Source organism: Bos javanicus, chromosome 7, assembly GCF_032452875.1.
Source record: "Bos javanicus breed banteng chromosome 7, ARS-OSU_banteng_1.0, whole genome shotgun sequence".
Lineage (NCBI taxonomy): Eukaryota > Metazoa > Chordata > Mammalia > Artiodactyla > Bovidae > Bos > Bos javanicus.
This window is the reverse complement of record NC_083874.1, coordinates 89,919,988-89,932,509: the sequence shown is the minus strand read 5'-3', so window position 1 is coordinate 89,932,509 and position 12,522 is coordinate 89,919,988. Positions and strand designations below refer to the sequence as shown.

The window sequence follows — 12,522 nt, the reverse complement described above, 5'->3', positions numbered from 1 at the left end:
TTCCTTCACGCTCAATAAATTAACCTGTAATCACAGGAAGGTTATCTGAATTGAGCAGAACTCATGCTAAGTCCCACGGAAGTTGTAATAATAAAGGAGTTAAGTAATGTGTTATACACACGTTTAAGTTTTTGGCTCCGTTTGCCACCTGCGCAAGGCTAGGATCACTTTCTATGCTGCTTTGGCTCACTTAGTGTAGAGGTGATTCTCCAGTCTAAAAATCTCACTCCAGACCATCTACATTCAGTACAAAAAACTGGGCTTAATGGTACCAGAATGAAGAAGGAACAAATTCTGATTTTAAAGAATTATTAACAAGTACCTCGCAGCAGCTGGATTCCAAAGGAGACACAGAGGAGTCTTAGGAACAATTCTAGGCTCGGCAGCATAAATCCTATAGAGAATCTCATTGCTGTTGGTCAGGGGTTGTGAACTCTGACCTTTCACACTCAAAGATAATACCTGTAATGCCAGAAAGAGCCGGAAATGTAATGACATCTTCCAATTAAATGTCAAGACTGGATCTCCCATTCTGAAATTTGCTTCATTTTCCTCATCACTTTTGACACTATTAATTGCTAGCTTCATTATGAATACAGGGCATCTGGTTGGTTTCCCACCGCAGACCTACCTCACTAAAGCTACTGACCAGTCTCCAAGTGACAATATTCATTTTCATTTTAAGTCTTCATCAGGAGTGGGATATAGCTTTAGTGAAAGCTATGTTTTTTTTTTTTCACCTACTCCTCATTTCATTCAATAAAACATGAAAGAAATATCTGCAACTATTTTTGAGCCTAAACATTCTACAAAGAGCTCATAAAGATGGGACATATTTCATCATTAGCTTACCATATGTAGCACTTACCATAAGTCGAATCAAGTACATGTATCCTAAGGAGCATGTTTGCAAAGGAAAAAGCAGATTCCAACTACGTAATTCTTTAAATGATAGATTACCTTATTTTTCAGGGCATGGAAATTGTTTCCAGTCATAAACCACTGCTGGCTGCTATATTCTGTAAACTGGACTAATTCACACGTGCTTCTCCCGGCCATTATTTCTGCATCCAGAACATCCAATAACCTCTCTGGAAATCGAATATAATCACCTTCTTTTCCTTCAAACTTGTGCCCATTGATCTGCTGAGGGTACCAGTGAAGAGCCAGTATGGACAAATACGGGCAGCTGTCAAGGATGGTTTTGCCTCTATGACAGAAAAGCGAAGGTTCTGCTAAAATGGCATGTATTTGCATATGTATATCCACTCACATTTGTTAAAAATCCATTACACTGGATCTCTGTTCTTTATGTACAACCATGACACTGCCTACCCAGAAGCAGTAAAGAGAATGTGCTTTCAGTTCTTTTACGGTGAATTGCTAGGATTTTTCGCACAGAACTTGCTGTATCCTCTTGCCTGAACCCCCCTCTAACCTAAAACATGGGTTTCTGAAAGTTGTTTCACAGGCATCAGAATCTGTGCTATAAAATGTCTATTGCTGTGTTAGTCACATCAGCATGGGTGCGACAGGGTGAGAAAGGATGCACCATTCAACTGAAGCTCTCTGCTTTATAATCAAGAGTATCACAAAGCTTATATATCTACAGCCAAATTCTCATCAAGTTCACCTCACCCTTTTCTGAGCCATCAGAGCATTTCTAATTTAACCATGTGTCTGATAAAAGAAATGGCCCTGAACAGGATCTTTATCCATTTAATAATTCTGTTTACAACAACCCCAAGGCACTAGACCCTGTGATCAGTGAAACTTCTTTTTAAACCTCAATGTGTGTTGAAATCACCTTGAAGCTTGCTTTAAAAAATACAGATTTCTAGGGACTTCCCTGGTGGTCCAGCGGTTAAGACTCTGAGCTCCCAATGCAGGGCAAATGGGTTCAATTCCTAGTCAGGAAACTAAGATCCTGTAAGCTGAGTGGCCTAGCCAAAAAACAAACAAACAAATTTCTACATTACATCCCATCCTTACTAAATAAAAATCCTTGCCTAGGGGAGGCTAGAAGTTCTGTGAGTCTGTATTTTGTAACCAGTCCTCCAAAAAATCTGATAGATGTTTTTCTGTGGATGCATCATGTCTGCAAATAATGAAAAGACACAAAGATAAATCTTAAGTGAAACCTGTCTGAAAAAATATGGAGAAGAGTAGGATAAAAGTAAGTGAGATGGCCCATAAGTGATGCTGAGTATATATAATTGCATCATGGATACAAATACCTCATCAAGGCTAAATTGGGAAATGGAGTTGAGAATTTTAAATAGAAGATTCGAGAAAAAAAAGGAAAAGGGAAAGGCTAACTTTTTCCTCTAGCTATACATTACATTAAAAAAAATTTTTTTAAAGATTTTTAAAAATTCTTTACCATATTTGAATTGGTGCTTTTGAATATTTAGCTTTAGTCCAGCCATTCATTCAGACTGCAGACCTCTGCGTCCAGGATGCATATTAAAACATCTCAATCCACACAGGCCACCCACAACAGCTTATAAAACTCGTCTCTTCACCTCTGCATCCACATCTTCACTGGTGACTCGGAGCTTAAAGCTGCCACTACTGACCTCTCCACCCACGGCCATGTGCAAACGGACTGAGACCAGCGAACCACGGCTGGTGGAAATGTAAGTTGGTGCAACCGCTATGGAAAATATTAAGGAGGTTTCTCAAAAGGCTAAAAACACAGTTGCCATATGATCCAACAATCCCACTCCGGAGCATATGTCTAGAAAAAACTATAATTTAAAAAGATACATGAACCTTTACGTTCATGATAGCATTATTCACAATAGCCAAGACATGGAAACAACTTAAATGACCATCAATAAACGAACGGATAGAGAAGATGAAGTGCATACATACCATGGAATACTACACGGCCATAAAACAGAGTGAAATTACGTCATTTGCAGCAACATGGACGGACTCAGACATCATCAAACTTAAGTGAAGCAAATCAGAACTAGAAAGACGAATACTACATAATATCACTTACATGTGGAATTGAAATGACACAAACGAACCCGTCCACAGAACAGACTCAAGACAGAGAACAGACCAGTGGTTGCCGAAGGTCAGGGGAGGGATGGGACGGGGTTTGGGGTCAGCAGATGCAACCATTCTCGCACAGAATGTGTAAACAACAAGCTCCTACTGTATAGCACGGGGACTATATTCAACATCCGTAATAAGCCACAAGAGAAAGGAACATGAAAAGAATATATACATATGTATAATTGAATCACTTTGCTTTACAGCAGAAACACAACATTGTAAATCAACTATAACAGCAATAAAAACAATTAAAAAAAAAAAAGTGAATTTCTGACACATGCTAGAGCATGGATAAAACCTGAAGAAACATTATGCTAAGCAAAGTACACCAAACACAAAGGACAAATATTACATGATTCCACTTATGAGATGGCTAGGATAAGCAAATTGAATAGAGACTGAAAAGTAGAATAGAGGTTACCAGGACAGGGGGAAGGAGGAATGGAAAGTTATTAATGGGTAGAGATTTTTAATTTGAGAAGATGATAGTTCTGGATATGCATACTGGGGCTGGTTACCTAACGACTGTGAATATACTAAGTGTCACTGAATTGTACACCTAAAAATAGTGTGAAAGTGTTAGCCGCTCAGTCGTGTCCAATTCTCTGTAACCCTATGGATTTTAGCCTGCCAGGCTCCTCTGTCCATGGGATTCTCTACACAGGAAAACTAGAATGAGTTGCCATTCCTTCTCCAGGGGATCTCTCCCGCCCAGGAACTGAACCCAGGTCTGCCTGCATTGTAGACAGATTCTTTACCATCTGAACTACCAGGAAGTACAGAAAAATAGTTTAAATGGTAAAATCTGTCTGTGTTTATGTTACCACAATTTTAAAAATGGCCTAAAATACTCAAAAAGTTGGAATCATCCTTTTTTTTTTCTATTCAGAATGTATCTTCTACTCATTATATAAGAAAGAGTAAATAACAAGACGTTTTATTTTTTAAAGACCCTTCAAAACAAGAATATATTACTGACAGTATAAATTAATTTTTTCCGGATGTAGTTTCTATGTTTTCTTCAAATAATTAACTTAATTTGCCCATCAGGTACAATTCATTGATTGTATAAGCCTTAGTTACATCATCTAAATGTCAATTTGCATTCTTATTACTTTGTAACCTGTAAAGGAATACATATAAGGTATGGTATTATATTAAAAGATACTTACTTTTCACCAGGAGAGCCACAGGTAACATCAGTCAGTAGAGAAAAGGCAAAATTCTCCGTCACTTCAGTAAAGTGACTGAATCCTCTAGTGTCCTTGCGCTTCGGGTTAACGAGAGCACAAAGGATCTCATAGAAAAGATTTCGGCTTTCAATGCTTAATGCTTGGTTTTTTCCTTCAACAGTTATCTGGAAAAAAATCCCAAGTATGAAACTGTATTTTAAAAAATCAACTGCTTAAATGATACATAAGGTATAATGTGTTCTTTATTAACCGTTACTAACATTAACAAAAATAAACATGAACCTATAAAGAATTTAAGACAAGTTAGTGTCAAAATTATATTTGGCATTGAAATGTCAAATACATTTGAACTTTAAAAAGCATAATCATTTTATAAAGAGAAGGCATAGTCACAAGAATATTTTGTATATAATATCTAGATAAAGCTCCAAAGGGTTGCATCGGTCACTTTAATTCTAACTGCAATAATAAATATCACGAGTTAAAATTAAACTCACTTTTACATTTATCCCAATTCGTATGGCCTTATGAAAGACATATATAGCATAAAGCAGATTCTGGTTCAAAGAAGTGCGAATCTGGGAGATAATAAAACTTACAAACATGAAACAATTTCACTTAAAGTATGAGACCCAACAGAACAAAGTTCTATCAGTACTTGGAAATCCTATCCTATACTTCTGAATCTGAGTACATATGAAATACATATGGGACATATGAATGTATGCCAGATAGAGCATAGGTGATTCCATTTGAATTTCAAATAATCAGCCAATAATTGCCTGATATAAGTATGTTCCAAATAGTGCTTGTAAATAAAAATATTTGTTTTTATCAGTAATACACTTATACTAAAAAATACATTGTTCATCTGAAATTCAAAGTTAATTGGCACCACATATTTTACTGTTAAAATTTCAACCTTATATTTTCAATGCTTGTTTCATTATTGTCATAGTCTAATTGTTATATGTCTAAATTGTGAAAACATGTTACATTTTATGGATATGGCTGCTAAGTGGCTTCAGTCGTGTCTGACTCTGTGCAACCCCATAGACGGCAGCCCACCAGGCTGCCCCGTCCCTGGGATTCTCCAGGCAAGAACACTGGAGTGGGTTGCCATTTCCTTCTCCAAAGCATGAAAGTGAAAAGTGAAAGTGAAGTCACTCAATCATGTCCGATTCTTAGCGACCTCATGGACTGCAGCCTTCCAGGCTCCTCCGTCCATGGGATTTTCCAGGCAAGAGTACTGGAGTGGGTTGCCATTGCCTTCTCCTATGGCAGGCCCCTTTTAATGGCTGGTTTTCCCAATTCTTGTTATTATAAGTAATGCTTAAATACTCATTATACAGGTATTTGTACAAATATTCCCCACACCTATTAGGCACTCTCTCTTTTTTTTAGTTTTTCCCTCCAGTTTTATTGGGATATAATTGACTATATACATTGCTGTTGTTGAGATGCTCAGACATGTCCAACTCTTTGTGACCCCATGGACTGCAGTATGCCAGGTTTCCCTTTCCTTCACTATCTCCTGGAGACTGCTCAAACTCATGTCCATTGAGTGATGCCATCCAACCATCTCGTCCCCTGTCTTTCCCTTCTCCTCCCGCCTTCAATCTTTCCCAGCATCAGGGTCTCTTCCAATGAGTTGGCTCTTTGCATCAGGTGGCCAAAGCACTGAGTGTTGGAGTTTCAGCTTCAGCATCAGTCCTTCTAATGAATATTCAGGTTTGATTTCCTTTAGGATTCACTAGTTTGATCTCCATGCAGTCCACGGGACTCTCAAGAGTCTTCCCCAACACCACAATTAAAAAGTATCAATTCCTTGGCACTCAGCCTTCTTTATGGTCCAACTCTCACCTCAATACATGACTACTGGAAAAACTATAGGTTTGACAATATAATTGAGGTGCCTTTTGATTTTTCTTGTGGTATATGCAAAGAGAAATTTTGTTTAAACTTTATGTGGTCAAGTTTATCAATCATTTCCTTTATGACTTCTGCATTTTTATATTTAGAAGGAACTTCCCCACTTCCCCAATATAAACTTTTATCTTAAAAGTGATTCATCCATGTTTTCTGCTACTACTTTCCTGGTTTCAGCTTTACAGTTAGACCTCTGACCTGTCTGGGATTTATTTTGGAGTGGATTTAACATGGAGATACAGCTATTATTTTACTTTCAAATGGTTAAATCAGATGTATCAACACCATTTACAGAATAATAACTACTGCCTCTTGAGAAATCTGTATGCAGGTCAAGAAGCAACATTTAGAACTGGACATGGAACAACAGACTGGTTCCAAATAGGGAAAGGAGTATGTCAAAGCTGTATATTGTCACCTTGCTTATTTAACTTTTATTCAGAGTACATCATGTGAAATGCCAGGCTGTATGAAGTACAAAGTGGAATCAAGATTGCCAGGAGAAATATCAATAACCTCAGATATGCAGATGACACCACCCTTATGGCAGAAAATGAAGAATTAAAGAGCCTCTTGATGAAAGTAAAAGAGAGTGAAAAAGCTGGCTTAAAACTCAACATTCAGAAAACTAAGATCATGGCATCTGGTCCCACTACTTCGTGGCAAACAGGTGGGGAAGCAATGGAAACAGTGACAGACTTTATTTTTTGGGCTCCAAAATCACTGCAGATAGTGCTTGCAGCCATGAAATTAAAAGATGCTTGCTTCTTGGAAAAGCTATGACCAATCTAGACAGCATATTAAAAAGCAGAGACATTACTTTGCCAACAAAGGTCTGTCTAGTCAAAGCTATGGTTTTTCCAGTGGTCATGTATGGATGTGAGAGTTGGACTACAAAGAAAGCTGAGTGCCAAAGAATTGATGCTTTTGAACTATGGTGTTGTAGGAGACTCTTGAGAGTCCCTTGGACTGCAAGGACATGCAACCAGTCCGTCCTAAAGAAAATCAGTCCTGAATATTCATTGGAAGGACTGATGTTGAAGCTGAAACTCCAATACTTTGACAACCTGATGCGAAGAACTGACTAATTTGAAAATACCCTGATGCTGGGAAAGATTGAAGGCAGGAGGAGAAGGGGACGACAGAGGATGAGACGGTTGGATGGCATCACTGACGTGATGGACATGTATTTGAGTAAGCTCCGGGAGTCGGTGATTGGCAGGGAAGCCTGGTGTGCTGCAGTCCATGGGGTCACAAAGAGTCGGACACGACTGAGCGACTGAACTGAACTGACACTGCTAAGTCGCTTCAGTCGTGTCTGACTCTGTGCGACCCCATAGACGACAGTGCACCAGGCTCCCCCGTCCCTGGGATTCTCCAGGCAAGAACACTGGAGTGGGTTGCCATTTCCTTCTCCAATGCATGAAAGTGAAAAGTGAAAGTGAAGTCACTCAGTCGTGTCCGACTCTGAGCGACCCCACGGACTGCAGCCCACCAGGCTCCTCCATCCGTGGGATTTTCCAGGCAAGAGTACTGGAGTGGGGTGCCATTGCCTTCTCCGAACTGAACTGAACTGACCCACTGACCTGAAATGTCACTTTTATCGTATATGAAATTTTATATGTAATTGAATTTATTTCTTCACTTTCCATTTTATTTTACTAATCTGAATATCTGTGACAGCACCAATTCATCCTGTTTTAATCACTGTAACTTCATATTTTCATATTGAGAAGAATAAGGTTTATCATTTTTCATCTTTTTCATAAAATTTCTGATGTATGTTCTCCCAGGTGAACTCATCATTTTGATTAATTTAAAAAAATCCAAAATAGTTTACTGATATTTTGATAGTACTTATATTCCATTTATAAGTTAATTTATAGAAAACTATTGTCTCTATGTTATTGAGTCTTCCCACTACTGAACAAGTTATAGATTTCTATTTTTTCAAGGCTTTTCTGTTAGTAGAAATTTTCAGTTTTCTTGATATAACATATATTTTAATGTATAATATTATTGAATGATGTCAGTTACTTGAATCATCAGATTTCAGTACTGACATATAAATAGCTTCAAGAAAACAATATGCCATACCATTGCAAAAATTTAGTAACAATAACATATGAAAATAATCAGAGCAAAGGCAACTTCAGTGGAAATAAAATCATTTTCTTTTTAAGAATACAAATAATGTTTTTTTACTTGAACTTATAATAGTTTAGAACACTTCAAATATATTTCATGCCTCTAATAATTGCCAAGTTACCTATTTCACATAAATTGTTTTAATATATGAGAACTTATACTGTTTATTAATGATTACTCAAAAAAAGTTAATTACATTTTTTCCATAGGATCTTCTTTCATAATTCAGTTTCATTATTCATGACAGATTCAAATAAAAAAAAAATCAAGATGTACTACCTGACAGCTCTAGTTAAATAAGTGTTGATTCTCAACCATTAATATGTAGCTTTCTTAATGTATCTTTTCTAAAATACAGTTACTGTGCATTCTTTCCCTCTTCATAGCCTAAATCAAATTGTAATTGTACTATACTATTTCATCATTAGAAAATTTAAGTAACATCATTTCCTACAGTAAATTCTTTCCAGTGCCCAGGAGGAGCAGGGAACAAGCAAAGGGCAATAGCTTCATGGCACTTCAACTCGAAGAGCCATATAATCTAGTCCTAGTCCTCATTTATGGACCTAGAAAAACTGCACACTCTCTCAGAAGATGTCCATGCAGTTTCTAGAAGTATCAGAAAGATACTCCTGACCTCCGGAGCCTCTTTTCAGACACCAGTCTACTCTTACTGCTACAGTAGAGAACTCATCCTTCTCTGAGCTTCCAAACCAGCACCAGTCGCATCCAAGCAAAAGCACAGGGTCAGATATGGTGAATTCCACTCTGAGATTCAGCAATCTGACTCTACCATATAAATTCATTATAACTGATATGATAACCGTTATGTGGCTTTGGTCTTTTTAAAAAAGTATGAAACTGCTAACACTCGCAAGGGTTTCTTACCTTGTCTATCAAATACAGCACGGCGCTGAGCTGTTCATCGGTGTTCTCCGTGGCCACTTTGACGCTGACGCTGTGGAGCACCCTGTTGAGAATGTCGCCGTCCAGGGGCTGCTGCAGCTGATCCGCAAGCCCCCAAAAGGCCTGGGAGTTCGCATCAGAGACGAGAGTGATGTTCGCGGTCCCGTACACTTTATCAACTCCGGCACCCCCTCTCGGGTCAAAAAGCACAATCTGGAAGCGTTTAGGAAATGGATTCAAAGACCCTGTCTCTGGCGTGAGGATGACATCCAGGACAGTAGTTCTCTGGCCAGGCTCAAAGATCAATGTGCCTTCAGTTCTCACAAAGTCTTTCCCAGAAATAGCTGGAGATATGAGAGTACGACCGATGGTCTCGGCGCTCCTCAACTCCTAGAAATTAGACAACATCACTTAAGTGAAACTATAAACCTCTGATCTCGTCCAGAACCAATTTTCTCTTAATCTGATGGGCCACAACACTAGTATTAAGACAGGTGTTGCTTTAAATTTACAGTTTTTGAGTCCATACTAGAGGTTCCCTCACTCTGGGACCTCACCAATCTTGTCCTCCAGTGTCAGTGTGACTCTATTTCCTCAAACTACACAAATGCCAGATTTTTAATCTTTGATAATTATGATATTACAAAGAAGTTGCTTTTTTTTCCTTTTATTGTTCAGCTCAGTCACCTTCACATACGCTTTAATCCTTACTAGTCACTTGTGTTATTTCCTTTTCTTCTTTCTTTTTCCATTTCCCTTGATCAGTCGATGTCTTTTCTACTGGTTTCTAAGAACTCATTTATGACTAAGAACATTAATCATTTGTCATGCAATGCAAATGAAACACGGTATTTTATTTTTTTATTTGGCTGTGCCAGGTCTTAGTTGCAGTACACAGGATCTTCCATCTTCATTGTGGCACGCAAGACCCTGAGCTGCAACATGCACTCTCAGTCGTGGCATGCAGAATCTAGTTCCCTGACCAGGGATCAAACCCAGGCCCTCGGCATTCGGAGCTCAGACTTAGCCACTGGTCCACCAAGAAAGTCCCGAAACATTGTATCTTACTGCTGTTAATTTACTATGGTGTTTTGTCTTTCAGTTGTGTATTAAAATATAACCATGTTGTGTTTTTAAAAATTTTTTGTAAATAAAACATGGAATTTTATAATTTTTCTAATCTCCCAAGATAAATTAGAGAGATAAATACACATCATACAGTGATGAGGTTAGGAAAGATAGATGCCTTAGAATAGACCAAGAAAGAGAATTACAGAAGAAATGCCATTACTGCCTTACAGAACTTCCCCAGTGGTGAGCCAACTAACAATTTGAAGATGTATGCGTCAGATCGTGTACATTCCTGATACAAAGTGTGCTAGGAAGTCACTGGAGGATTCCAGCAGGAGAGTGACACACTTTATTTCTAATTTTCGGGAGCGTTCTGGCTCTTGTGGACAGGTAGGCTGCAGCAGGGGGAGAGGATTGAAGAAGGGAGAAGAGATAGGAGATTTTTATATTAGTTCCTGCAGAAAAAGGAAATAATGGTAGCTTTGGTTGTATGAGTAGAGAGGGTGAGAAGAGCTCAGACTGGGAATGTATTTAGAAGGTAGAGTCAGCAGGAGTTTCTGATTAATTCAGTGTTGTATGTAAATGAGGAGAAGGCAATGGCACCCCACTCCAGTACTCTTGCCTGGAAAATCCCATGGACGGAGGAGCCTGGTAGGCTGTAGTCCATGGGGTCACTAAGAGTTGGACATGACTGAGCGACTTCATTTTCACTTTTCACTTTCCTGCATTGGAGACGGAAATGGCAACCCACTCCAGTGTTCTTGCCTGGAGAATCCCAGAGACGGGCGAGCCTGGTGGGCTGCCGTCTATGGGGTCGCACAGAGTCGGACACGACTGAAGCGACTTAGCAGCAGCAGCAACAGCAGTATGTACATACTGGGAATGCTGACCTAACTGAAGGTTGGTATACTGTATGTATACTACAGTTATTGTTTTAACTACATTATTAAAATCTGTTTAACATAAAATCAAGATTAGTATTATTGTAACAGAATAGCAACTTGGTTCATAAGTATTTTCTCATACTTACTAGCTACTTGGAAAACTGAATTATATGACTTTCTCTTCTAACAATATCCCCAGCATTCAAAGAGAGAAAATGCAAGAGCAATGAAGCAACAGGAAAGTAAATAAAATCAGACCAGAGAGGTAAATTTTTTCTAATTTTTAAAATTAAACCTTATATTTTGACATAATTACAGATTCACATGCACTTACAAGAAATATAAAAGAGTGGTCTCTTCTACCCTTCCCTAATGTCCTTCATAGATATCAATAACATCTTGCATAATTGTATCACAACCAGGATATGAATGTTGATATAGTCAAGATACATTTTCATCACCACAGGGCTCCTCTATGTTGATTTTTATAGTCTTATTAAAATGCTATGACTTAGACGCTAGTGACAGCATGCGTTTTACAAGGAATCATTTGTGAATCATCTAGAAAGAACATAAATGAGTATGATAGAGATATTGGCATTCAGATTCTTCTTTTGGCATTTTCAACTCCCCTTCCAACTGAGTATATGAACTAGTTTAAAATGGGTCTCAAATCTTTTTTTTTTTATCACTTCTTCCACTCTTCTGCCCTACAAAGTAGAGAGCATATGATGATATATATTTCATGGGAGAAGAAAGAACACATATTTTTTTCTCATTTCTCTTACCATCTTAAATGCTTAAAAGGAAAAATGCTAAAATCTCCCAATGAATCAAAATACTTCTTTTCATGCTCATACCACCGCAGGGCTATTTAGAATGGAGTTTATTTCTAGAGTCTCATGTGAGAGAGTTGCATCTTCTGGCTTGCCAAGCTGTAGACTCTGTTACAAAGACAACTTTTCTTCCCGGCAAGCTTCCAGGACAGCTCGCTACCCGCAGCTACCATCCTCACCTCCAATCCCTGACTCACAGGATTGCTACGGCAGGCTGGTGGCACACATGCTGTCTCTTATGCACAGAACGTTCTGTGTGTGAGAGCCACGCAACAGTGACACAAGCAAGCACACGCTGAACAGCACTTGGCATAAAACCACAGCTTAGAAACCCTGAGGCCTAACGTATCCCCAGGCTTGAAATCTGGAAACAAAAGAAGTGGCAGCATTGCCCAGAATGGCAGCTTTCAAACTGTGGGGTTTGGGAGTTATACAAGTCCAGGGGAGGAAAAACAGAGGGCTACGGCGGGCAAGCTCCAGTCTCCA

General features: G+C 38.6%; 1 protein-coding gene across 1 annotated transcript in view; it reads right to left on the bottom strand.

The window, feature by feature from the left end:
* ADGRV1 (adhesion G protein-coupled receptor V1) overlaps positions 1-12,522 on the bottom strand; it is a 542,954-nt gene that overhangs the window by 302,069 nt on the left and 228,363 nt on the right. Inside the window, exons 78-81 of the mRNA XM_061424381.1 lie at positions 9,228-9,635; positions 4,242-4,426; positions 961-1,210; positions 323-462 (exon numbers count right to left, since the gene is read on the bottom strand). Coding sequence (XP_061280365.1) covers positions 323-462; positions 961-1,210; positions 4,242-4,426; positions 9,228-9,635 — 983 coding nt within the window. The remainder of the gene's footprint in view (positions 1-322; positions 463-960; positions 1,211-4,241; positions 4,427-9,227; positions 9,636-12,522) is intronic.